At 41.3% G+C, this 27,625-nt stretch overlaps 3 protein-coding genes across 19 annotated transcripts in view; 1 reads left to right on the top strand and 2 right to left on the bottom strand.

Moving 5' to 3' along the window:
- Positions 1-40: 40 nt before the first annotated feature.
- On the top strand, positions 41-3,462 carry spaw (southpaw). The gene is made up of 3 exons (XM_024438637.1): positions 41-1,258; positions 1,894-2,711; positions 2,820-3,462. The coding sequence occupies exons 1-3, from the start codon at positions 967-969 to the stop codon at positions 2,970-2,972; spliced, it is 1,263 nt and encodes a 420-aa protein (XP_024294405.1). The 5' UTR covers positions 41-966; the 3' UTR covers positions 2,973-3,462.
- A 3,457-nt stretch (positions 3,463-6,919) lies between these two features.
- Positions 6,920-20,248, bottom strand: LOC112262850 (eukaryotic translation initiation factor 4E-binding protein 2). The gene is made up of 4 exons (XM_024438646.2): positions 20,111-20,248; positions 19,733-19,897; positions 7,736-7,927; positions 6,920-7,442 (listed from the first exon to the last, which is right to left on the bottom strand). Exons 2-4 carry the CDS (start codon positions 19,866-19,868, stop codon positions 7,411-7,413), a joined length of 360 nt encoding a protein of 119 aa, XP_024294414.1. The 5' UTR covers positions 19,869-19,897; positions 20,111-20,248; the 3' UTR covers positions 6,920-7,410.
- A 381-nt stretch (positions 20,249-20,629) lies between these two features.
- ank1a (ankyrin 1, erythrocytic a) overlaps positions 20,630-27,625 on the bottom strand; it is a 158,556-nt gene continuing 151,560 nt past the window's right edge. For 14 of the 17 annotated variants that reach the window (XM_042331544.1, XM_042331547.1, XM_042331554.1 and 11 more), the window contains 2 exons: positions 27,385-27,495; positions 20,630-24,471 (listed from right to left, as the gene is read on the bottom strand). In XM_042331544.1, the coding sequence (XP_042187478.1) occupies positions 27,424-27,495 (72 nt within the window). In that variant the 3' untranslated portion in view covers positions 20,630-24,471; positions 27,385-27,423. The remainder of the gene's footprint in view (positions 24,472-27,384; positions 27,496-27,625) is intronic. The other 3 variants (XM_042331551.1, XM_042331542.1, XM_042331553.1) reach the window with 1 other exon arrangement.

Consider the following 27,625-nt stretch of genomic DNA (forward strand, 5'->3'; position numbering starts at 1 on the left):
ATCGAGTATAAGCTTTATTTACCAATGTCTTCATTGTAACGCAGTATAAATTGGTTCAGATTCACAGTTGACCAATTCAACAACATGCAAAATATTGCTTTAAACGTGGACATCGGTTTCGAGAACTAATCTTGAAGGATTTAATAATTCAACTAAAACTAATGTAGGCCTCCGCCAATTTCAAAAGATATACGTTTTCAGGCAAATGTATTACATTCCAATCAGTTAATATTTTCCCACGATCAATGGATCCGATACGTTGGAAAGCAGCAATTGCATGGCTTTTACTACCTAATGTAAGAACGTCAATAGGTTTCGATTTCATAATTTTGATAGGCAGAAAACCGATAAATAATTGTTTTACTACTGTCAAGAATCTTTGGTCGTGCGAGTTTTTCATGAACATTTTCAATTGACTTTTGTTTAATGTTTAAAAAAAGGCGGCCAGGATAATGCAGGGAACTTTAATGAACTATTCAATAGTAATGACTATTTAGAAACAAGCAATGGTATACATAACTGGTTAATAAAAACGATGTGTGTCTTTTAGTGGAATCTTAATCTCCACATGGCTTGTCTAATGAAAATAGTTTGAAATGTTTTAACTAATATTACTGTTTTTTAAAGTGTGAAATCAAAAGGGGTTCTAACAGCTAGGATCATCCATCAACTAGGAGTATAGTCCTACGACCTAATGAATGTAAATGTCTGGATAGTTTCGACAGACAATGACCTTGGCTAAATGCTGTCTTGTTGTCGTCCCTCTGATGTGCACTGGGGATCAATCAGAGAGTTGTTAAGAATGGCTGGAGTCAAAGGGCAGCTGTCCACTATAAATGCCCTGTTTTCTTCTGTCTGGATTTCCGTCTGCTCACAAGCTAGAAGGAGGCTGACTCGTTGATGCCATCTTCTCTTTACTTTTCAACGTGACTTAACGCTACAGTGGAAACACCGCTTCTCTCAAAAATGGAATGCTTGGCATGGCTCGTCCTTTGCGCGCTCCTCATCTGCTTTTTCAGGCTTGGCAGTTCGGAGAAACTGTCGCACCATTCCCGGTATCACAAGAGCGCACCCGAGTCCAGTTTAGGAAATCTAAATTCGTACCATCCCAGCAGGTACCCTCTCTACATGATGCAGCTGTACCGCTCCTTCAAGGCTGCAGACTCCTCACAGTCCACGGCTGTCAACACCGTCAGCGCAGCCGATGCCAGCCACTTACTGCGGCATTCTGACTCAGTCATCAGTCTCATAGCAAAAGGTGGGTATTGGTTTTAGTTTGTGTTAGGCATATTAAAACGTGTTACGGTCTATTGGAAACACTTTCAGGTTATTCTTATTTTGTTTCGTTGGTTTGGCATTTTGAATTTGCGTTTCAAACATTTTACCACATTATTGAACTGGCCATTCAGTTTGACACGTCTTTAACTTGTCACTTTTTGGACCAATAATACTTAGTTTGACGTTTGTATTGTAGTTTACGATAATGTGTTTTGACTTGTAGTTCAAGCAAGCGTCCGAGCCAGGTTAGATCTCTTCACACATGTCCTCTCCATCACTGCCAGCCACTTTGGTTGCAGGGTGTGTTATCTGCGTTTATCAGATCTTCCCTCTTTACAACCCAGAAGTGTCACAATGCTTATTCGACTTTAAAGGCTTTTTTATGTGAGCGGGTGTGTGTATTAGCCCCTCAGACCGCTATACAAAAGGGGGTTCAATACACATCCTGCTCTCACCCTCTGATGCCCTCTCTTCCCACTCCCTCCAAAGCTTTGACGTTTGTCTAGTAGGCTAGGCCGAGTGGTTTGGCTAGTTTGTGGTGACGTATACGTACGTTTTGTTGATGGTACACTGACCGTATTCAGCTGGTTTACTGACTTTGTTCGTTTCTTCCAGGTTGCCATCAAGTGGGTGAGAAATGGACCGTCACTTTCGACATGTCCTCCATCTCTGCGACTGACGATGTCCAGCTGTCAGAGCTTCGGGTCAGACTACCAGCTTTCTCCGCCTCCAAGCGCGTCATATTGGACATTTATCACTCGCGAAAGCAGGACTGCGAGTCTGACACTGAAATGTGCCGCGACGAGCGCCTTCTCTTGGGCAGCTTTGGCGCATCGCCCAGTGACACCAAGTCTCCGTTGAACGTTTTCAATGTAACAGCTCTGCTCAAATATTGGTTGCACCAGGGAGACGCAGTGACGGAGAGTCAAGAAGCAGGAGTTGGAGATGTGATGGAGGAAGATCACGGGAGTGGGGTAGATGGAGAGATCGACATGCCCTACATTAAGCATTTTACGCACAGGCGAAGGAAGGTTCACCATCCGACAGCCGAACGGGTTATGATGGTTGTCTTCTCCAAGCACAACCTGCCTCGGGATGGCGAGAGCGTACCCACTCTCATCCGTACTGTGGAGCACTCCAAATACGCAATTTTGGACCAAGTCAGCGATGAAGCTCAAGGGCGACGCCACAAGAGAAACCGAATGGAGAGAGTGCGGATGGCTGGCGGAATTGCAGCGAACGCTACTGGGTCACTGGCTGAAGCCGTCCAACGCCCACTATGTCGGAAGGTGGACATGTGGGTAGATTTCGACCAGATCGGCTGGAACGAGTGGATTGTGTATCCAAAGCGCTACAACGCGTTCCGTTGCGAGGGCGAGTGCCCTACTCCGGTGGATGAATCCTTCAGTCCCACCAACCATGCATACATGAAGGTAAGATATGAAAACAAAAACATACCTAAACCAAATGGAAACGTTTAAGTTCCTATGCATTTATGCTTAGTGCAGCTTTCCGTAAAATATGCTTATTTTCTTTTTCAGAGCCTGTTGAGACTGTACCATCCGGATCGTGTGGGGTGTCCCTCCTGCGTGCCTACGCGCCTCAGCCCGCTGTCCATGCTGTACTATGGTGATGAAGACCTGGTGTTACGGCATCATGAAGACATGATCGTGGAGGAGTGTGGCTGTCACTGATACCCCAGCCATGTCACCTCACCCTGTAACCAAAAATACCACTTATTTAAAACGCTTCACTTAGAATGGCATGTTGTGCATCATGAAATGACTATTATTGAAGGTGTTCATCTGATTCAATTTATACTTCAGGCTGTTTGTGGTCTGTAACATGGAAGATCAATTTCTGTGATACTTACTATATCTTATACAGTCATATCAGGTGTTCTTATCTGAAACAGCATTGCATCTTAGATGCGTCCTTAGATTGAGCCAATGTATTTACTTTATGATAAAGATGTACTGTTATTTATTTGAATATTTCAAGAAGACTTCACTTTTTGGGTCGTACTTTGGCTGTATGCATTTATATCGGCAGTTTTGGTATTTAAGAAGTTTATAAAAGGAATATTCTGCCAAAATGGTATCTTGTTGTGATTACTTTGTCACTCATTTAAAGATATTTTTGTACATTGAAAAAAAAATATATTAAAGCATTTTATTCTGTTCATCGAAGTGTGACATTTATTGATTTAATCCACTTAAGTGAGAAATGTAGGACATTTCAGTATTGTATTGGCCTGTATTTTTGACTGCCAAAAACCTATTCTGAGGTGAATTTAAATTTACCAAAAAAATAACCACTTATATTTAATAAAAATGAATGCAAGTCCTTTCAATGATTTGTTAATTTCCCAAACGGTATTAAGTGATTTAATTTACAAAATTGTAATATTTAGCTCCATTTAATAGTTTTAAGTTCTTGCAACAACTTGCCACTTGGCTCCGTTTAGAGGATTGTGGGTAATTCAAATTGTTTTGACTGATTTATTGTACTTTTCTCTTAAAACATGCATACAACTTGAATCAAATTTACATTTCTATATTAGTGTTAAAAGGTGCAATATGCAGAAATCGCTCTGCCATTTTCTGGTTGCTAAAAATCTAGTAGGCTGCCAAATTTTGTGACAAAGAAACATTCAGAGAGTTGAGAATATTTGTACCATCTAAACCACTGAATACATTTTCTATAACCAAACATGTATTTTCAGCTGTTTGAAGCCGGTGTACAAAACCCGAAAGAGTGCAAGAGGCGTCACTACAGTCCCTGGTTCGGATCCAGGCTTTATCACATCCGGCCATGATTAGGAGTCCCATAGGGTGGTGCACAAAGTTTTTGGTCAGAAAAATCCCCAAAATCGGTCTTGTAACAAAAATGTCTGAACGGTTTTGCCTACAAACTATTTTGAACACTAGCGAAGCCTCTCACGAACAAGATGATGTTCTTAATTTTGCTCCATGACCCCCACAAGTATCACTAGTACTCATCTGAAGGTAACCTATACAAACGAACGGAAATCTCGAGGTAGTTTTGTGCTAAGAAAAATAAATGGTAAGCCTAAACAATGTTAATATCTAATATATATGTATATATATATATATATCTAATATTGATATTGTATGTAGATACAACTGTTTTTTTTTTTTACAGTGTACTTGAGAATAGGATGGCCCCCAACAAGCCTAATATGTTCTTAAACTGTCATGATGAACTGAACAAGACAAGCGTGTTTATGGCTTTTCAGACCAGTTACTTGTGAACTGCTTTACCATCCTCACCTCAAATCCACATATTTTTATAGTATTACTGCACAGATTATGGGGAGACATCAGTGCCCCTTGTAAAAAGGCCCTGCCGAGCAATTTCCTAGTTGATTGTGTTCAAAGCAACGGGTATAGGGAGGAAATGAACAGAGCAATGACTAGGAATGGGTCAAGACAGGGGTGGGGAATGGTGGAAAGAAAAAAGCAGTTGTTTATTTTAGGGGTGCCAGGAAGCAAGAGTGACAGGAATGGGGGAATATAGACCCCCTAACAAGAGCAGAGTGGTGTTAGTGAAGCTACTGTGTGCATGGCCAGGAGGAGTGGTAAAGTGCAAAGTGTCGTTCCACATCTTCACACTCCTTAGCAAAAGGAAAGACACTGTCCTCAGATAGTTTTAACCCGTGCACCAACTAAGAGGCAGGTTGCGTTCCAAAACTAAGCTGTTAATGTCATTTATGCAAGTACAGCCAAAAAGTGTGATCACAGACAGTCAAGAGGTCAAATCTGAATTCAAAGCTATCATCAAAGCCGCATTAACTAATAACTAAAGCTCAGTGTTCAGCCCAGATGAATAATCACTGTTGCCTCCATGACAATCCATGCTGATCAATAGTAAAGCAATTTAAACAGGCTGATCTGTTGGGGTGACAAAAGTCTGTCATGGTCATTGGGTCCTCCTATGGCAGTGGTCATTATGGGGCCTGGGGTTGGACCCTTGAGTGTTTGTTCAGACACCACGGCAGGGCATGGGGAACTGGCCCAGTGGGTTTCCCGTTAGTGCTGCAGTTTCAGGATAGTGACAAGGAGCCAGGTGTCACAGCTTCTCTAGTACGTGTCGATTTTCACAAAACACTGAACCCTCATGAACAACCCCCTTCTGTTCCCCACCACACACACAGAACCCTGGTGGTCAGTCCATTGTTCAGATAGTCAAGTGGGCTAATATTGATGCAACACTGTTTATGTATCCTAAATGTTGTTTCACAATGTCCTATGCATAGCACCCTTACTTTTATTGGTACAGATTCCCACAGAGAGAAAAAAATATTGACAGTGCATAGGATGTTATGCATTATTGAATTCTGACAGAGGAACATACCTTGGTTCCTGCTTGGCAAGTAGGGCATCTGGTTGACACTCCTAGTGGCTAGGCAGAATGAAGTGCTAGATTACAATTTGAAAAATGTCTGCAGGGCCCTGTGGTGTGGTGTGTCATTCTTGCTTTGTTCTGACTGGACCCGATACCCGACTTACTGCTAAATAACTAGTTTGACAGAGTCTCACAGACAGGTAATATCACAGTCGCTTGAAGGCTAAATGTCCCAATTTACATTGGGATTTATCAGAATATGTAAGCACCCATTTAATTTAATTCTCTAAATAACAAAGTCATGAATGTATCACCTCTAAAGCATATAATGGATGTTTAAAAAAAAGATTAACCTACTTTTAAAATAATCATAGGTCTTGTTGTTCAAGTTCTTCCATTTACAGCCAATATGAACATGGGCTGCCTGTCGAAACGCAGCCTAATTCCGATTTTCTTTCCCACTAAATTGATCTTTTGACCAATCACATCAGATCTTTTCACATTAGACCTGTTCCAGAGCTGATTTGATTGGTCAAAAGACCAATTATTGAAAAAAAGATCAGAAATACACTGCATTTCTAGAATCAACCATATAGGCCTACTGCTTATAACGTGCATACAGACAGTGTGGCTTTTGGATGAGAGGAAGGACATCATGGTGTGTATTGATTACTGCTTTCCAGGCTGCTGGTTCTGGAATGTTATCAGTTGCAGGAGGGAACTTCCTGAAGAATTCCACAGATGTAACTCCTGCAACACTACAAACACAGGACATTTACCGCTTTGCTTCACAGAAGAATGGAAGCGTGCCAGTGGATGTGTAGCCGCGGTGCCGATAGCTTCTGATGGATGTGAACAGTGACATCAAGTTCAACCATTGTAGTGCGTTTTGAGTTCAAGCTAAATTTAACATTGACTAGAGGTAAAATTATCTAATGGCTTCATGTACATTTAAAATGAAATGTTTCAGGAAAAGCTGGAATTGTAATTTAGAACTCATAGTAACGATATGGTCTTTTATTTTACTGTTACATTATATTACCAGTGGAATAACCATTTGTAGGTCATTCATATTTTCCTGTCAGATACCAAGGGGTTTTCCCATAGGGGAACATGTATTGCAGTCAGCAACCCATTTACCATGAGACTAATGACACTTGCCAGATTACCGAGAGTGCCCGAGGGTTTGACAGAAGCTATCCTGTGATTCTGGAATACACATACCCATTCTATTCACACGGGTTACTTTTTAGGAAACAAGTCTACTACCAAATATATGTTCTCTTTGCTTTATTTCTTCTTCTTACATACCATGTGAAAATGTATTTATTTTGTCTCAAAACTTAAAAGGTGACAAAAACATTCCTTTGTATGACTATCTGTAAAAATGTAAAGTTTTTTTGAAGGCAGTATTTGAAGAGAGGTGAAGGGTGGTTAGCCCATGATTAGGGTGTCAAAATAATTTTAAAGAATGAAAACAATAATTGAATCGTTACCTCCACACCACTCCTCTGGGGCAGTCTTTTTCAGTGTTGTTGCTGGGTTCACAAGAGAAAGGCAACAGACCACCTTCGAGCAGTTTTCACAGTAACAACAGCACTGATATTGAAAGTTAACACACAGCAACTAATGGACACATCTGTAAACACAGGTTGACAATATTGTAGCGAGTCTGGACAGGGGATTGGCTGGGCCTCTTCTTTAGCATCGTGGTAGTATGTGAAGTTGTTTCACATCCCTCTAGAATGCTCATTTCACCACCAGTTAGATGTCCATTTCAAACTGTGCATCATCCCCTTCACAAACAAAAACACATGTGTTCATTTATTTCCTACTGACCCTATATAATAGCCTATTTGAAGAGTCTTGACAGGCAATACTTTCATAAGGGGCAAATATTGAAACCTGAAAATTATCCAAACATTGAGCTTCCAGTAAATCTGAACATTTTCTCTCATTAAATAACATATTTTCCATAAAACAAATTGATTTCCTATGACTGTTTTCGGGGATGTTATTTTGTTGTTGGCACAGTAATATCTGAGATACGAGTAAATAGTTTTCCTGCCTGACTGGATCACGTTCTTACCAGCGCTTTTGTCAGCAGGTGCCGCGATGTTGTTGTTCATTGGTTCTCCATTATGGACCTTTACATTGATGATGTGTTTTGAGGGTGGGCTGGTGACCCCTGGAATGTCAGGGAGAGAGTACGGGGGAGTCCTGGCCAGCGGGGAAGTGCGGCACTCCAGCAGGAACTGCCGGTCGTAGATAATTCTTGTACCTAAGGTGAAAGAGGAGGGTAGGGGTAGAAATGTTCAATAAATAGTGATGCAAATGTTATAGATCAAACAGGAGCACAATCCCTCCATAGCACTCATCCTGTTCCGCAGTCCTATTTGGTTGAACCCTCCCTGCAGTGAAACCTCACACATCATATACTCTTTCATACTTTTCACAACAGGTGTCTGGATATTTTGGAACACTGAGAACATGTGTGAAGTGAAAGCTCTACATAAATAATGATAATTAAAAATGTATGTACTTTTAATAATCTACAAGTGCATAAATCAACATACCGCCCCAATGATTTGATATGCATGTGTATGGCTGAAAAAAACTAAAACTAATGGCATCAACAAATGAATCAAATGCAGGGATTGCATGAATCCTTAAAATATATATGGTGCAAAATGGTTCTGTTTGTACTGTCCTCTGTGCTGTCCTGTCCACAGGGTAGTCAGTCACTGATATCTGCTCACCAAAGGGTGGTTCAAGGCAAGCTAGCCTACATATAAATCGGCCAGCTGCTTTCTGTGCCAGAATTTCCCAAGTTACTGATGAGTGGCCTAAAAGGACAAACCTCAGCAAAAAGGCAGAGGAGTAACCCGTGGGAGCCCTCCGTGCATTACTCCTCCTGTTAACCTTGGACTAATATTAGAGCAGGAAACTGAGCTCTCTGCGTCCTATTCCCTATATATTTTTATTTATTTATTTAACCAGGTAGGCAAGTTGAGAACAAGTTCTCATTTACAATTGCGACCTGGCCAAGATAAAGCAAAGCAGTTCGACAGTTACAACGATACAGAGTTACACATGGAGTAAAACAAACATACAGTCAACAATACAGTATAAACAAGTCTATATACAATGTGAGCAAATGAGGTGAGAAGGGAGGTAAAGGCAAAAAAGGCCATGGTGGCAAAGTAAATACAATATAGCAAGTAAAACACTGGAATGGTAGTTTTGCAATGGAAGAATGTGCAAAGTAGAAATAAAAATAATGGGGTGCAAAGGAGCAAAATAAATAAATAATTTAAAATTAAATACAGTTGGGAAAGAGGTAGTTGTTTGGGCTAAATTATAGGTGGGCTATGTACAGGTGCAGTAATCTGTGAGCTGCTCTGACAGTTGGTGCTTAAAGCTAGTGAGGGAGATAAGTGTTTCCAGTTTCAGAGATTTTTGTAGTTCGTTCCAGTCATTGGCAGCAGAGAACTGGAAGGAGAGGCGGCCAAAGAAAGAATTGGTTTTGGGGGTGACTAGAGAGATATACCTGCTGGGGCGTGTGCTACAGGTGGGAGATGCTATGGTGACCAGCGAGCTGAGATAAGGGGGGACTTTACCTACCAGGGTCTTGTAGATGACATGGAGCCAGTGGGTTTGGCGACGAGTATGAAGCGAGGGCCAGCCAACGAGAGCGTACAGGTCGCAATGGTGGGTAGTATATGGGGCTTTGGTGACAAAACGGATTGCACTGTGATAGACTGCATCCAATTTGTTGAGTAGGGTATTGGAGGCTATTTTGTAAATGACATCGCCAAAGTCGAGGATTGGTAGGATGGTCAGTTTTACAAGGGTATGTTTGGCAGCATGAGTGACGGATGCTTTGTTGCGAAATAGGAAGCCAATTCTAGATTTAACTTTGGATTGGAGATGTTTGATATGGGTCTGGAAGGAGAGTTTACAGTCTAACCAGACACCTAAGTATTTGTAGTTGTCCACGTATTCTAAGTCAGAGCCGTCCAGAGTAGTGATGTTGGACAGGCGGGTAGGTGCTGGTAGCGATCGGTTGAAGAGCATGCATTTAGTTTTACTTGTATTTAAGAGCAATTGGAGGCCACGGAAGGAGAGTTGTATGGCATTGAAGCTTGCCTGGAGGGTTGTTAACACAGTGTCCAAAGAAGGGCCGGAAGTATACAGAATGGTGTCGTCTGCGTAGAGGTGGATCAGAGACTCACCAGCAGCAAGAGCGACCTCATTGATGTATACAGAGAAGAGAGTCGGTCCAAGAATTGAACCCTGTGGCACCCCCATAGAGCCAGAGGTCCGGACAGCAGACCCTCCGATTTGACACACTGAACTCTATCAGAGAAGTAGTTGGTGAACCAGGCGAGGCAATCATTTGAGAAACCAAGGCTGTCGAGTCTGCCGATGAGGATGTGGTGATTGACAGAGTCGAAAGCCTTGGCCAGATCAATGAATACGGCTGCACAGTAATGTTTCTTATCAATGGCGGTTAAGATATCGTTTAGGACCTTGAGCGTGGCTGAGGTGCACCCATGACCAGCTCTGAAACCAGATTGCATAGCAGAGAAGGTATGGTGAGATTCGAAATGGTCGGTAATCTGTTTGTTGACTTGGCTTTCGAAGACCTTAGAAAGGCACGGTAGGATAGATATAGGTCTGTAGCAGTTTGGGTCAAGAGTGTCCCCCCCTTTGAAGAGGGGGATGACCGCAGCTGCTTTCCAATCTTTGGGAATCTCAGACGACACGAAAGAGAGGTTGAACAGGCTAGTAATAGGGGTGGCAACAATTTCGGCAGATAATTTTAGAAAGAAAGGGTCCAGATTGTCTAGCCCGGCTGATTTGTAGGGATCCAGATTTTGCAGCTCTTTCAGAACATCAGCTGAATGGATTTGGGAAAAGGAGAAATGGGGAAGGCTTGGGCGAGTTGCTGTTGGGGGTGCAGTGCTGTTGACCGGGGTAGGAGTAGCCAGGTGGAAAGCATGGCCAGCTGTAGAAAAATGCTTATTGAAATTCTCAATTATGGTGGACTTATCAGTGGTGACAGTGTTTCCTATCTTCAGTGCAGTGGGCAGCTGGGAGGAGGTGTTCTTATTCTCCATGGACTTTACAGTGTCCCAGAACTTTTTGAGTTAGTGTTGCAGGAAGCAAATTTCTGCTTGAAAAAGCTAGCCTTGGCTTTTCTAACTGCCTGTGTATAATGGTTTCTAGCTTCCCTGAACAGCTGCATATCACGGGGTTGTTCGATGCTAATGCAGAACGCCATAGGATGTTTTTGTGTTGGTTAAGGGCAGTCAGGTCTGGGGAGAACCAAGGGCTATATCTGTTCCTGGTTCTAAATTTCTTGAATGGGGCATGTTTATTTAAGATGGTTAGGAAGGCATTTAAAAAATATCCAGGCATCCTCTACTGACGGGATGAGATCAATATCCTTCCAGGATACCCCGGCAAGGTCGATTAGAAAGGCCTGCTCGCAGAAGTGTTTCAGGGAGCGTTTTACAGTGATGAGTGGAGGTCGTTTGACCGCTGACCCATTACAGATGCAGGCAATGAGGCAGTGATCGCTGAGATCTTGGTTGAAGACAGCAGAGGTGTATTTAGAGGGGAAGTTGGTTAGGATGATATCTATGAGGGTGCCGTGTTTAAGGCTTTGGGGAGGTACCTGGTAGGTTCATTGATAATTTGTGTGAGATTGAGGGCATCAAGTTTAGATTGTAGGATGGCTGGGGTGTTAAGCATGTTCCAGTTTAGGTTGCCTAGCAGCACGAGCTCTGAAGATAGATGGGGGGCAATCAGTTCACATATGGTGTCCAGAGCACAGCTGGGGACAGTGGGTGGTCTATAGCAGGCGGCAACGGTGAGAGACTTGTTTTTAGAGAGGTGGATTTTTAAAAGTAGAAGTTCAAATTGTTTGGGTACAGACCTGGATAGTAGGACAGAACTCTGCAGGCTATCTTTGCAGTAGATTGCAACACCGCCCCCTTTGGCAGTTCTATCTTGTCTGAAAATGTTGTAGTTTGGAATTAAAATTTCTGGTGGTCTTCCTAAGCCAGGATTCAGACACAGCTAGAACATCCGGGTTGGCAGAGTGTGCTAAAGCAGTGAATAGAACAAACTTAGGGAGGAGGCTTCTAATGTTAACATGCATGAAACCAAGGCTATTACGGTTACAGAAGTCGTCAAAAGAGAGCGCCTGGGGAATAGGAGTTAGGCACTGCAGGGCCTGGATTCACCTCTACATCGCAAGAGGAACATAGGAGGAGTAGAATAAGGGTACGGCTAAAAGCTATGAGAATTGGTCGTCTAGAACGTCTGGAACAGAGTAAAAGGAGGTTTCTGGGGGCGGTAAAATAGCATCAAGGTATAATGTACAGACAAAGGTATGGTAGTATGTGAATACAGTGGAGGTAAACCTAGGTATTGAGTGATGAAGAGAGAGATATTGTCTCTAGAAACATCATTGAAACCAGGAGATGTCATTGCATGTGTGGGTGGTGGAACTAATAGGTTGGATAAGGTATAGTGAGCAGGACTAGAGGCTCTACAGTGAAATAAGCCAATAAACACTAACCAGAACAGCAATGGACAAGACATATTGACATTAAGGAGAGGCATGCTTAGTCGAGTGATCAAAAGGGTCCAGTGAGTGGAGAGGTTGGTTGGGGGTCACGGCGATTTAGACAGCTAGCCAGGCCATCGGTAGCAAGCTAGCATAGGATGGAGGTCTGTTGTTAGCCACCTCTTGCGTTCCGTCAGTAGATTAGTGGGGTTCCGTGTGGTAGAGGGGATTAATCCAAATCACAACAACAACAAAAATAAAAACAATAGATTTAGTTAGAGGCCCAAGAAGAAAACATAATAATAATAAAAATAAATAAATTGTCCGATCGTCTATTCAGATAGCAGCCGGTAAGACAGCTAACGGTTAGCAGGCCGCAGATGGGCGTTCAGGTAACGTCGCGACGGAGGAGCCAGCCGGATCTCCTTCGGGTAGATAACGTCGGCAGTCCAGTTATGAAGGCCCGGTCGGGCTCCGCGTAGGCAGTAAAACGGGTCCGGATAGGTGACTGCAGCCCAGGAGTGATTGATGGAGCTGGCTAGCTCCGGAATAATTGATGTTTGATACGGGAATCGACGAAGGCCGATAGTCACACGGATAGCAGCTAGCTAGCTGTGAGATCCGGGTATGAATGTCCAGAGAGCAGTCGAAATCCAGGGACATGGAGAGAAAATTGATCCGGTATGTTCCGTTCCGAGCCGCGCCGTACAAAACTGGCGATAGCTGATGACCACAAACCGTGGTTAGCTGAATACTAACGATTTGCCAGTAAAGAAGCGAACTAGCTTCTGAACTAGCTTCTGGATTAGCTTCTGGCTAGTTTCAGGCTAGCTTCTTGGAGGATTACAGATGAGGTAAATAATACTTTTTTATAAATATAAATTGGTGAGGCGGGTTGCAGGAGAGTGTTTTGAGGATGAGTTGATGGAAAATAAAAATAAAATGTATGTGAAAAAAGTTATATATATATATATATATATATATATACACACAGGACACGACAAGTCGAGGACAAAAGACATCTGAACTGCTATGCCACCTTGGAGTATATATGGGCCCTGGTCAAAAGTTGTGCACTCTATAGGGAATTAGGGGTGGGAATTGCAAGGGACCTCAGGATATGATATTACAATACCTAGGTGCCAATTCCTAATTTATTTCAACCATTTGATGTCTATGATGTACTAAGTGCCTTATTGAAGAGCGATGTAAAATAATCCACTGGGGCTTGATCCCCTTTTGCTGCAGCTTTCTGCCCCACTTATTGCAGAATCATTAACCTATAGTTTTAACTTGACAATTTATTCTGTGGTTATCCGTAAGATCTGGAAAGGGGCACAAGTCTTCCACCTACACAAAGGCAGAGATCCTTCTGAATTGGATACCTACTGTCCAATTTCCAAGCCATCTTGCCTTGACAAAGTCCCTGGCCAACTCTCAGCCTAGAACGGTTTTAACTTCTCATTCTGTTCTTAATGAGCACCCATCTGGTTTTAGACCTGGACATAGCACTGTTTCAGTGGCTACAATTATCTTAGATGATGTGCTATATTGTTTAGATCATAAAAAAAGTCATTGTGCTGACTTATATATTAACTTGTCAAAGGCTTTTGACACAGTTAACCATTTCTTACTTGTTCAAAGGTTGTCTGAAATAGTTATTGAACCATTTCTTACTTGTTCAAAGGTTGTCTGAAATAGTTATTGAACCATTTGCAAGTTGCCCATCTAACGATATCAAATGTAGTTTCTTCAATATTATGAAAGGTGTGCCACATGGGTTGATTTTGGGCCCTGCTCTCTACGCCATTTATATAAATAATATTTGTCTGTTAAAACCTGTAACATTCATCTCTACACGGACCACAGTCATTTACCCCCGTGCCCTCAGTACAGCAGGCCAACTTCAACTTTGTTGACTCAATTCAAAAATTGCTTACTGATTTTAAACTAGTGCTAAATGCTAATAAAACCAAATGTATTTTGCTCTCTCCGTCTCATAATATTGACCGTGAGGACCTGCATATTTGCACATTAAAGGGAGCCTAAATTGAGCAAGTTGGGTATTTTGATTGGCAATAAGCTCTTAAAACACACATTCAAAAACTGACAACAAAAAAAAGAGAAATAAGATTGGTTTCTTTTCTAGTAATAAATCCTGCCTCACTTTGGAAAGTAGGAGGAAGATTGCTTGAACAACGCTTCTCCCAGTACTTGATTATGGTGATATAGTCTACATACATGCGGGAGCCTCTGTTTTAAAACCTCTAGACTCAGTCTATCACTCAGCACTGTGTTTTATCACTGGGGACAATTTTCATACACATCACTGCATTTTGTATAGTTCTGTTGGCTGGGAGTCTGACTACCAGAAGGGCTCAACATTAAATACAAAAAGTAGGCAAAAGGGTTCTTCAGAATCCCCAACTACCTCGGCTCACATATTAATTGGAGATCCAGCAACTTTCAGCCCCGCTCTCTGGACTGTCTGGTTCTGGAGGACCCAATGGGTCTCCACTGAGCTGGGGACTTGACTCGCTGGTCTCCATTGGACAGTTTAGAGCCATTTTGAGGGAGATAATATGTGATAGATGTGTTTGTTTTGATTAATCTTGTTGTATTGAATTGTGGATTCATGTTCACAAGGCTTCCTTGAGAATGAGACCCTGGTCTCAAATGGTGATCCCCGTCTAAATAAAAGTAAAACAAATTAACACACACACACACACACACACACACGCGCGCACACACAAAATCACAGTATAGTGATTCTCACAATTCTATATGTAATGCGATACTGTGATTTTATTGCGATTCGATGTTCCAAACAAATTGCTCACCATATGTCTGCTGCAGAGGGACAAGAGAGAGACATGGGAAAACAAGTGTATATCAGTCATGGAAATAAAAGTGCTGAATACAAATTGTCTCCCTATTTGGATAACAAGCTTTGAAGGAAAAATACTGTGGTTTTGGCGCAGGTACAGCCAACTAGCGCAGGTACAGCCAACTAGCGCAGGTACAGCCAACTAGCGCAGGTACAGCCAACTAGCTCAAAAAATAATATTGCGGTATTGTCAAAACGATACATTGTCAAAAGTAATATCCCAAAAATGCAACTGTATTTATTTTTTGCCACATCACTATAGGGAATAGGGTGCCATTAGGGACACTCCCTGGGAGTTAACCAGCTCACCATGACATCAAATCAAATTTTATTTGTCACATACACATGGTTAGCAGATGTTAATGCGAGTGTAGCGAAATGCTTGTGCTTCTAGTTCCGACAATGCAGTAATAACCAACAAGTAATCTAACTAACAATTCCAAAACTACTGTCTTATACACAGTGTAAGGGGATAAAGAATATGTACATAAGGATATATGAATGAGTGATGGTACAGAGCAGCATAGGCAAGATACAGTAGATTGTATCAAGTACAGTATATACATATGAGATGAGTATGTAAACAAAGTGGCATAGTTAAAGTGGCTAGTGATACATGTATTACATAAGGATACAGTCGATGATATAGAGTACAGTATATACACGTATGCATATGAGATGAATAATGTAGGGTAAGTAACATTATATAAGGTAGCATTGTTTAAAGTGGCTAGTGATATATTTACATCATTTCCCATCAATTCCCATTATTAAAGTGGCTGGAGTTGAGTCAGTGTCAGTGTGTTGGCAGCAGCCACTCAATGTTAGTGGTGGCTGTTTAACAGTCTGATGGCCTTGAGATAGAAGCTGTTTTTCAGTCTCTCGGCCCCAGCTTTGATGCACCTGTACTGACCTCGCCTTCTGGATGATAGCGGGGTGAACAGGCAGTGGCTCGGGTGGTTGATGTCCTTGATGATCTTTATGGCCTTCCTGTAACATCGGGTGGTGTAGGTGTCCTGGAGGGCAGGTAGTTTGCCCCCGGTGATGCGTTGTGCAGACCTCACTACCCTCTGGAGAGCCTTACGGTTGAGGGCGGAGCAGTTGCCGTACCAGGCGGTGATACAGCCCGCCAGGATGCTCTCGATTGTGCATCTGTAGAAGTTTGTGAGTGCTTTTGGTGGCAAGCCGAATTTCTTCAGCCTCCTGAGGTTGAAGAGGCGCTGCTGCGCCTTCTTCACGATGCTGTCTGTGTGAGTGGACCAATTCAGTTTGTCTGTGATGTGTATGCCGAGGAACTTAAAACTTGCTACCCTCTCCACTACTGTTCCATCGATGTGGATAGGGGGGGGTTCCCTCTGCTGTTTCCTGAAGTCCACAATCATCTCCTTAGTTTTGTTGACGTTGAGTGTGAGGTTATTTTCCTGACATCACCACATGTCAAGAAACAAATGTCACTATTATTCAGGAAATTAGTAGGAAAATTGTTATCCCTCATATCTTGCTTGTTATTGCATATTTTACATATCATTCAATGCATTTAAGTTCTAGGAAACTCTATATGTGTCTCATTTGTTAATGGCATCTGAAAGATAAGAAACTGCAACATGATCTGGCAGGTTCTGCTAGTGCATTAATCATCTCTGAATCAGTGTTGAACGCCACCACCAACACTTCAGCTGTGACCAAGTGAAGAGGGAGGAAGTGAAAGGCCTTGTGTGGAAACATTTAGTCCTGGATCCTTGAAATGTCCCTAACCTAAACCATAGCCGTTTGAAAATTTCAATTTCAATTGGGTTACATCAGAGTTGGGATGTCACAAGGATTCTGTTTAGACTTTTCCGTGTGGAAACGCTTTAAAAAACATGACAGGCAACAGTGTCCTAGCCTACATATTCAGAATTCAATTCACAATGGCATGCAATCCATGCATTAATCATGCAACAAATATGTTCTCTGGGACTACTTAAAATGTCAGATACTTTTTACTTTGCAATGCACTCTAATCTCTACCTGCTTGCTATACCTGCGTCACACGATATGAAAGCACTCATGTCAGTTGTTGCACTGATGTAACCACACATGCATGTGCATATAATGCATCCTATGAATACAACAAGTGGGGTGGCAGGTAAGCCTAGTGGTTAGAGCGTTGGGCCAGTAACCGAAAGGTTGCTGGATCGAATCCCAAGCTGACAAGGTAAAAATCAATTGTTCTGCCCCTAAACAAGGCAGTGAACCCACTGTTCCCAGTAGGCTGTCATTGTAAATAAGAATTTGTTCTTGCCCGACTTGCCTATGTAAAAAAATGTATTTAAAAAAGTTGATGTTGGTGTGTCGCAGCTCTCTTGGGCATTTACTGTTTTCTATTTTTACTAATGCCATACCTAGCCTTAAGTAAAGCCTGTGTCAATGTATGTGAATGATTCAACATTATACACGCCAGAAAACGCAGATAATGAAATAATTGCAACCCTAAACAAAGAGTTGTTCCGTTTTAGAATGGGTGACTAGTCCTAAACATCTCTCAAACTAAAACCATTGTATTTGGTGCAAAGCATTCCTTAAGTTATAGACAGACCTCAGCTGAATCTGATAATGAATAATGTGGCTGTTGATCAAGATGATTAGACTAAACTACTTGGTGTTACCTTAGATTGTAAACTGTCTTGGTTAAAGCATAATGGTTCAATTACAACTCAATGGTTGTAAAGATGGAGAGAAGTCTGTCCGTGATAAAGAGATGCAGGCTCTAGTTCTGTTATCTTTATTATTGCCCAGTCATATGGTCAGGTGCTGCAAAGAACGACCTAAGAAAGCTGCAGCTGGTCCAGAACAGAGCAGCCAGTCTTGCTCTTCACTGTAATCAGAGGGCTACTTTCCAATGTGTGTTTTACGAGAGCTTATTGTCAATCAAAATACCCAAGTATTTTTGCTCAATTTAGGCTCTCTTTAATGTGCAAATATGCAGGTTCTCACGGTCAATATTACAAGCCCGAGAGAACAAAATAGATTTGGTTTTATTAGCATTTAGCAATACTATGCATGCCAGCCTCTCTTGGTTATAAGTTGAGGAGAGTGACTGCATCGCTTCTTGTTTTTATAGGAAACATTAATATGAAAATTCCCCCCAAAATTAACTTACTCCACTAGGGGTCTTTGCACAGCCCCCAGGTCCAGAACAAATTCAGGTAAAGTACTTTAGAGCCATGATTGCATGGAACTCACATCTCAGACAGCCCAAGTGAACACCAAACATGGTTTTAAAAAACAAATAAAGTAACACCTCTCCCCTATCTGACTTAATTACACTTGTATGTAAATGTTAACTGGTATGTATGTAGTGTTCGGTCAACACATTATACACATTTAAACGTATGCATCTCTGTTCTTGTCTATTATTGTTCTGTATTGTTATGTTATATGTGGACCCAAGAAAGAATTGCTGTGGCTTTTGCAACAGCTAATGGGGATCCTAATAAAAGCCCTAAATCCTTGAACGGATTAAATGTTGCAGACCCCTGTCATAAAACAGAATATGAATTGAACCTACATAGTGCACACTTAAACTCTGATCTAGGAAAAAGCTGACAAGTCCATGTTGTCAATTAGGTCTAATTTGCGGTAATCATTATAGGTAATCATACCCATATCCCTGCCCTGTCTGTCTTCATTTAACTTAATTAAAAAAGGGAAAACCTGTGATTTCCATTGCATAATCACTTCGGTAATTTGCTGGGACGGCAGGTAGCCTAGTGGTTAGAAAGTTGGACTAGTAACCAAAAGGTTGCAAGATCGAATCCCCGAGCTGACAAGGTAAAAATCAGTTATTCTGCCCCTAAACAAGGCAGTTTTTTGTTCCCAGTAAGCTGTCATTGTAAATAAGAATTTGTTCTTAACTGACTTGCCTAGTTAAATAAAGGTTTAACAAAACAATCACTCAATCTATTGTTGCCATGCTATAAACCAGGGGTTGAAATAAGCAACGCTTGACGATGAGTTGGTTATTTGAATCATCTGGCTAGGGCAGAAACCAAACCGGGGCCCCGGGACTGCTGTAACTACTACCAAACTAACTAGTTAGCTAACATTTGTGTAGCTAAATAATTAAGCCAAGTGACGATCTCTCGTAGCTATGTTGTAGTTGTCTATAAGTTACCACTACTTCCAGTTATTAGCCGAGACAGCTGATTGAAGCAAGATTCCTACTGATCTCAAGTCACACCAGCTGGTACATGACGACGATGATGGTGGTGGTACAAATTAAACAACGTAAAGTTACACTATATACGAAAAGTTACACTATATACGCTTTATAGTTAACAAGCGGATGCAAACAATGGCACGCTATCAGAAACAAAACAAAGTCACTGAGAAAGACATGAGCATGTTGCAGGCTGAAGTTAATGCGTTTGTCAGTGTACAATACTGCACCGCAAACATTTTGCTAGAGAAATTTGACTGCTAGCCTTGTCCTTTATCTAGAGATTTGACAACCCATGGAGGTTGTGTTCAGGGCACCTGCATAGCTCGAACGCATAGTAATTAGGCTAGCAATCTAATAATTTCCCGTTGAGTTACATATGGCATAACACACATATATAAAGGCTAGCTACTGTTACCTCCAGGAGTTATGCTGAACGGAGTTCCTCCGGGAGTTGTGGAGTAGTCGTGGGGCATGTGCGCCGCGTCGTTTATAGTTACGCATCTGGTCGGAATGGACTTGCTAGTAGTGGTTTTCTGACAGCCCGAAGACATTTTCCAAACACAGGGCCGTTTTCTAATATCTACAAATTAAACAACGTAAAGATCCTGGACATTACACTTTTGTTGTGGGTTTCTCAGTTCTTTGCTTTGGATCAATAGCAAACTAGCTACTTTTCATAAAATAATAAGTACAAATAATGTTAACTAGTCACACATTCCAACACGCAAACCTATAGCAGAGGCCAGGTTCTTTATTTATTAAAGGACTTTCGCACACGTTCTTCCAAACTCACCCTCAGCACGCACTCATTGATATTATATCGCCCCCCGCTGTTGGATGGTGTTGCTTCTTAGACACAGTATATCGACAAATGTCCAAGTTGGAAAATAGCGAGTGAGCCAAACTGATATAGGCATCAATCAATGCGGTGTAATAATATGATACTGTTAATCAGTGTGACTGTGTTCTTGAAAATGTTAGAAACATTATAGTCATATGATGACGGATGCAATGCATGGCTTTTGAGTAAAGGTGACCTATTCAATATCCTGAGCTATTACTGACATAATGCTCCAGGACTTTCATAATACAACTTTCATAATAATACAACCAATTTCTCATTGCCAGATCTGCTCCCTACCATATCCTTCTGTGAAAGAATAACCCAACTGTGAAAACTTTAGAGCCATTGAAAAACAAAACAAGCTATAGGCCTCTGGCCATCCGGTGAAATGTATTAATATTGTTCACATACATTCAACAGGTAAAATAATACTAATCTCATACAAACTCACACACACACAAACACAGGGACATTTCATTTCTTTATTAATTTTGTAAATGATTTGAGCTGGTGTACAGGGTAGATTATCTATAGATGTCATCGGATTCCATTTGATTAAAAGGATTGTACATTGATATACGTTTTCCATATTTGACCTCTTCATAACAATAAAAAAAGCAAACAAAACAAGTTAAAATACCCACAAGACCCCTATTTTTCCCAGGTTTCAGGCATTACCCATAACTCAACAGTCTCTTGGTAGCTATGATGCCAAAAGTACATCCATAACATTACTATAATCCTGTTGACAAGGGTGCATAGCATTCTAAGTAAATATATATTTTCATATATTATATATATATTCATTTATATTAAAAACATTTTCTGTGCATGTGCGCAGTTGCATTCCTAAGTATTGAGTAATATGCTATTGCGTTAATAATGTCTTCAATACATTCTAAAGGAGTATATGTGTTCACTAGTTTTTGCAACAGTTAATATTTTTTTGCATGAACTTGGTTTATGTCGTCACCTCCATAGTCCTTCAGTTCATGATATTTTCACTATAACTTTGAATAAGTCTAAAGTCCTATCCACTCCTCCCTCTCATTGACTCCTCCGCTCAACCTGTCACTGTGTGGAAGGAAGCCTTAGAACTGGCTCAATCTCTTTTTGGTTATAGGGAGCAGGGATGGAATGGGGGTGGGCGGTGTTGAGGAAAAATGCTTGCCATCTAAAAAAAAAACTAGCAAATGAAGTCCCCATGTATTCTCAGAGAGTTGTCTAACGCTCTTCTCCCATAGATCCACATAGCCCAGTCTGCTGTCCCTGTCACCCCCCCTGCAGAGGGAGGGATGGATGATAAAATGTCTCGATACAAAATCCTGAGCTGAAGATCTGTTCTCTTTCTCTTGCTCATTCTCTTGTTCTGATCATGCATGGATGGGTATTGACTTATGAATATGTATGCATATATAAGAGTGTTCAGTTTTATACAGTTTCTTTGATAAACAACAGATCCTGAGTTCTGTAGATAGACTCAAACAGCCTGACATCTAGCCTTCCTACTCAACTAACATCTACAGAGCAACACCTTACATTCATTATCTGTGGCTACAGAGGCGGATAAAGCATGGACCTGGACTGGAGATTAATTTACATGTATAGGTATTATTATTGCAGAGTGTTGATTCATATACTCGCTGGAGTGTTTGTGACACATTTTCCTTCGATATGAGAAATGCAATGTATTAGATCAGTTACGGTACAGTGCCAAGATGATCTATACATCTAATATGATGTAGGATGGTATAATGTACTGAGGTAACATTACTGTGACCATGTTTTGTATGAATTAGGTTAGAGACTGGAGAGCCTCTGTTATGTCCACCAGTAGTGTCATATCACTTTCACACCCATGCCGATTTACCTCCTTCAACCCTGCACTGTCATTTGTCGAAACTAAATGCTGTTGTACTGTGTCAGTCTCAATTGTACTTACAATCAGAGGACTCATCACATGCACTCAACGCACACAACATTCAAATGTTTCCTTAAAGTAAAATATGAATGTCATTAAGGCTTAAATCAACAATGAGTGGACACTTTTAGCTGTTTTTCAGTGTTGCTACATTCCCTTGATGAGTTTGAAAATGAGACATTTGACAGCTTGCATAAAACTCAGGGAATGGCTGGTATGAAGTTAGATTCCTTGCCCCCCCAACCTTCAAACACACACAATCACACACACAAAAAATAAACACTGTTGGGACTGGGAGAAAAACATTTGGATTAAGAGAACTCTCCAACAACCCATAACCAGTCTCCTTGGTCTACTTTACACAACCAAAACTCTTTCTGTTCCATGCAGGTCAAGTGGATAGCAAGTGGGTTACTCGGGTTCTGGCATATCTCCTGATCAGACAGTACATCTAAAGTCAAAGTAGTGAGTGATCAAGGGGATCATAGTACACACACACACACACACACAAAGACCTACTCCTTCAACCAAAGTTATTGCTTTCCTTTAAACAAACATCCAACAATACATTTCTGATGGGAAACAGGGTAGGGTTGTACAGACATGAAGAGAGGGGTGAGAGGACAGGAGCAAGGTTTGGGGTGGGTTTGTGTGGGCTCACAGTTGTGGGGTCAATATTACAGTTTTTTATCACAGTGATTGGTGGCTGGCTGTCTTCGCTACACTTCTGAGAGTTGCCAACAATACAAACAACACTTACAATCCCAACACTTACAAATCTCAGTAGCTACGTTCCTCTCTCTGGCGCTGACTCTCACCTGTAACCAGCTTAACCAAAGCTACATTATTGCCTATGGTGGTCAAGTTACTTATTTACCCTTATCGAATGACGGGTATGTGCTGAGATGATCTGTAAACTCTTTCTTGGATATATCCTGTGCTATCAGACAGAAACACTGTCGCTGTTGGACAGACACAACAGAGGGGAGATGCTACATTAATTATTAGGAAACCCTGACCCCTGCTGGTAGAGGACAGGACTACTACATCCACATCGATAGGGACAGGACAGGACTGCTACATCCACATTGAGAGGGACGGGGGAGTGTGGGGAGGATGGGGTGTATAGATGCCTGAAGTGGGCTGCATACAGGAGATGGTGGTGACAGGATCCACCAGACAAACTAGACAATAGCTGTACACATACTGTAGGGTAGGGGAAAGGCCTATTCATAGTCCTAATAATCGCACCAGCATTTACTCCAATAACTTTCACCTTGGAAACACACAAACCACTCTGGGGGAGGTTGGTTATGGGGTTGGGGATGCAAGTCAACACAGAAACTCCTCTTCCTAAAACACAAAGAACTATGAAATGTTTCTGAAGCCAATAATGCCCTGTAGGTGAGATGAAGGGAGCAAAGGGAGGGTGCACATGAAAATCACAAAATAACAAATAACCAGACAAACAAAAACTGACAGATAAAACAGGCAGAATGACACAAATATTGTTTTGTTTGTTCTTATGTCCACACAGATCAAGATATATAGAATATGCACATAGAGTTATCCAAACAAGAAAACCAGGGCAGATCTGAAACAGCAGCATCATCATCAGCATCGCATAAGGTTTTTGTGACATAAAACACACGTAACACTCAGTCACGTATCATTTAAGTGCATATAGTATGTACAACACCAAAATCCTAAGTGTAGGCTACTGGAGTGGGACAGTGGGACATAAGGCTGAAACTAGCCTGTGGTGATGTTTGTTTGTTTGCTAGAAGAGTTTGATTAGTGTGACAGGGAGAGGGGAGCAAACCTTTGCCTAGAGATAATTCAGAGTATTTAACAGACTCCCTTTTCAGAAGTTTCACAAACAAACACTGCCCTTTTTCTTCAGGAAAGGGATGTATGACATATTCACCTTTCCCTACACCTCATCATGACCTCCCATCCCACATGGGAGTGGTCCCCCCTCCCATAACCCCTAGTACTGTAGTTAAAGACAGGCCATGCGCCAGCAGTCATTCATGCTGATACATATAACAGGAAGCACATTTTGGTTGCTAGTTTTTTTGTTGTCTCTGTTTTGTTTTTGTTTTATACGAAATCATGCTTCTAGCCTAGTAGTTAATGTTTTTTTGATTTGTTTCTTTAAAAAAAAAAAAAGTACGAAAACTACAAGTAAAATCCATTTCCTTCTCCGGTGCGTGCTGATCATCGCGGTGGCGTTGTGGTTGTCGTTATCATGAAGTTGGTGTTTTGTCATTCAGATCTCTCTTCTTTTATCTCCATTATTACACTCCTCTTCATGTGCACTCTTCCCCCTGTCTCCTGCTGCCGGTCATGTGTCTAAGTAGGGTTGTTTTGGTGTGGGGTTCAACTCCTGGAGGGAAAGAGAAACAAAGGTTCATATGGCACAAGGACAAGCTTCCCATCAGTGTGAGGAGAATCAGACCAAACAGTTATGATCTTTTCGGTATGCAGTTCTCTCTACTGTTTGTAGAACCATCTGCAACTGGACATTTGTAATATAACTGTTTTCTGTAATCAAGAACAAAGAGAGTATCGGCAATACCGGGTTAGCTAAAATCTATGGCGGCGTTTTCCATTAGCCAAGCAGTAACCTCGTATGGAAGCATTCACATATTAGGGTTTCTAACAGTAGCTAGGTCAGAGTTTGTCAGAGCTTGGATAAAGAGGCAATTTACCCCAACCTTCCTTTCAAGCTTGGAAATAGGGGACTCCAGACACGAGTCATATATACAATGCCTTCAGCAAGTATTCATACCCCTTGACTTATTTTACATTTTGAATTCAAAATGGATTCAATAAATTTTTTTCTCACCTAATACCCAATAATGTTAAAGTGTAAACATGTTCTTAGAAATTTTGTGCAAATGTATTGAAAATGAAATACAGAAATATCTCATTTACATACTGTATATATTCACACATTTTTATTCAATACATTTTTAGAATCACTTTTGGCAGCGATTACAGCTGTGAGTCTTTCTGGGTAAGTCTGTAAGAGCTTTGCACACCTGGATTATACACGATTTGCCCATTATTCTTTTCAAAATTATTCAAGCTCCATCAAATTGGTTGTTTATCATTGCTAGACAACCATTTAAATCTTGCCATAGATTTTCAAGATGATTTTAATTTAAAACTGTAACTTGACCACTCAGGAACATACACTGTCTTCTTGGTAAGCAACTCCATTGTAGATTTGGCCTTGTGTTTTAGGTTATTGTCTTGCTGAAAGATTCATTAATCTCCCAGTGTCTGGTGGAAAGCAGACTGAACCAGGTTTTCCTCCAGGATTGTGCCTGTGTTTAGCGCCATTCCATTTATTTTTTATCCTGAAAACCTCCCCAGTCCTTAGCGATCACAAGCATACCCATAACATGATGCAGCCACCGCTATACTTGGAAATATGGAGAGTGGTACTCAGTAACGTGCTGCATTGGATTTGCCGCAAACATAACACTTTGTGTTGAGGGCAAAAAGTGAATTGCTTTGACACATTTTTAGCAGTATTATTTTAGTGCCTTGTTGCAAACAGGATGCATGTTTTGGAATAGTCGTATTATGTACAGGCTTCATTCTTTTCACTCTGTCAATTAGGTTAGTATTGTGGAGTAACTACAATGTTGTTGATCCATCCTCAGTTTTCTCCTATCACAGCCATGAAACTCTGTAACTGTTTTAAAGTCACTATTGGCCTCATAGTGAAATCCCTGAGTGGTTTCCTTCCTCTCTGGCAACTGAGTTAGGAAGGACGCCTGTAACTTTGTTGTGACTGGGTGTATTGATACACCATTCAAAGTGTAATTAAAATGACTCATGCTCAAAGGGGTTTTCAATGTCTAATTATTTATTTTTTACCCATCTACCAATCGGTGCCCTACTTGGAAAACCTCCCTGGTCTTTGGTTGAATCTGTTTCACTGCTCGACTGAGAGACCTTACAGATAATTGTGTGTGGGGTACAGAGATGTTAAACACTATTATTGCACACAGGGAGTCCATGAAACTAATTTTGTGACTTGTTAAGCACATTTTTACTTCTGAACTGATTTAGACTTGGCATAACAAAGGGGTTGAATACTTATTGACATTTCAGCTTTTCATTTTTAATTGATTACAATAAAACATTTGAAAAACATAATTCCACATTGACATTATGGGGTATTGTGTGTAGACCAGTGATAAAAAAATCTCAATTTAATCCATTTTAAATTCAGGCTGTGACATTTAATAGTGTGCTGTCTCTGGTCGGAAATGTCAGCAATCGGAGGAAAGCTACTGCATTCCTCAGAGTACAAATTCATGGGACATGTTTCTTGTCTGGGTGACACACACGCATGCACAAAGCAAGTCAAGCTTTTACACACATATTCACACACCCATAAACACAGGTGCTCCAGATTGTTTTCATTTGAAAGAACAACTAGCCTGTCAACTTTGACCTTTGAAAACATTCTGGATCCCCAGCACCCTTTGCCATTCTAAAACTACATGCCATGCCATCTGTAATAGGCACAACAGTCAGCGCTAACATAAACACAGGGAGAAAAATACTGCATGTAGCTAGGCCTACTGTATTTTTCTTATTAAATCCAGTCAGACATGTACTCTATTAGTACTACACCCCCACACACTGACACACATTGAACTGACCTTCACACCCTGCTGAATACCCACTCTAACACAGTCTACACACACTAAGCATAAATTCAGCTGTAGTTTAGTCTCTCCGAAGACATTAGGACAACAAATATGCTGTACATCCATGATCCAACTGTATATGACACACCAATACTCATCTACAACAAAACTCTACACACTAATATAATATCTTATAAAGTTCTATGTTACTTTCTGATAGAATATTTGGAAGTGCTGTAGACAGGGGGAGATGGGCAATTAAGAGACAAAGGGAGAAAGTTCAAGGCCATAGGCGGGAAAGGCTGAGTTGGGACTTGTACCTCCGTTGCCAGCACAGATCTATAGTCAACATTAAATGTGAATCTACTAAATGGATACCACACCACAGTCATACTGTAATATAATAATGCACAGTAGTGGCATCGAATGCAAATGATACCGTATTAGTTCAAAGCTAATCCACATCAAATGTCACTCTCCACTGCAGTACTAAAATTAATACTGAATTACTGTAACACCATTATCAGGTCTATTTAGGTCTATTTAATCCAGACAGAGAGGCAGGATTAACTGGAGGAGCCCTATCCCAGGTGAGAGGTGTCTCATTGGGTCAGTCGGTCCCGTACCTGCGGGGACGTGTCACTCTGCCACTCTGTCTGCATGCCTCACTGCTTTACTCTCCGCAGACTGGCACATTTCACTATCTGAGCACCCTTCTTCACATCCACAATATCCGGCTACATCGGGGGGGAGAGACAGGGGCGGAGGAGAGAAGGATAGGAGAGGGCGAGAGAAGGGGTGGAGAGGCAGAGGAGAGGAAGATGGGAAGAGGAGGGACAGAGACAGATGGAAAAGAGGATGAAAGTA

The sequence above is a fragment of the Oncorhynchus tshawytscha genome, linkage group LG12 (assembly GCF_018296145.1).
Source record: "Oncorhynchus tshawytscha isolate Ot180627B linkage group LG12, Otsh_v2.0, whole genome shotgun sequence".
Classification (NCBI taxonomy): Eukaryota; Metazoa; Chordata; class Actinopteri; order Salmoniformes; family Salmonidae; genus Oncorhynchus; species Oncorhynchus tshawytscha.

Coding starts and splice junctions, on each gene's coding strand:
- spaw (XM_024438637.1), top strand. CDS start 967: ATGGAATGCTTGGCATGGCTCGTCCTTTGCGCGCTCCTCATCTGCTTT. Junction 1,259..1,893: donor CATCAGTCTCATAGCAAAAG/GTGGGTATTGGT, acceptor CGTTTCTTCCAG/GTTGCCATCAAGTGGGTGAG. Junction 2,712..2,819: donor CCAACCATGCATACATGAAG/GTAAGATATGAA, acceptor TTTCTTTTTCAG/AGCCTGTTGAGACTGTACCA.
- LOC112262850 (XM_024438646.2), bottom strand. CDS start 19,868: ATGTCTTCGGGCTGTCAGAAAACCACTACTAGCAAGTCCATTCCGACC. Junction 7,928..19,732: donor GTTCAGCATAACTCCTGGAG/GTAACAGTAGCT, acceptor CTTTCACCTTAG/GTACAAGAATTATCTACGAC. Junction 7,443..7,735: donor ACCTGCTGACAAAAGCGCTG/GTAAGAACGTGA, acceptor TTGTTTGTGAAG/GGGATGATGCACAGTTTGAA.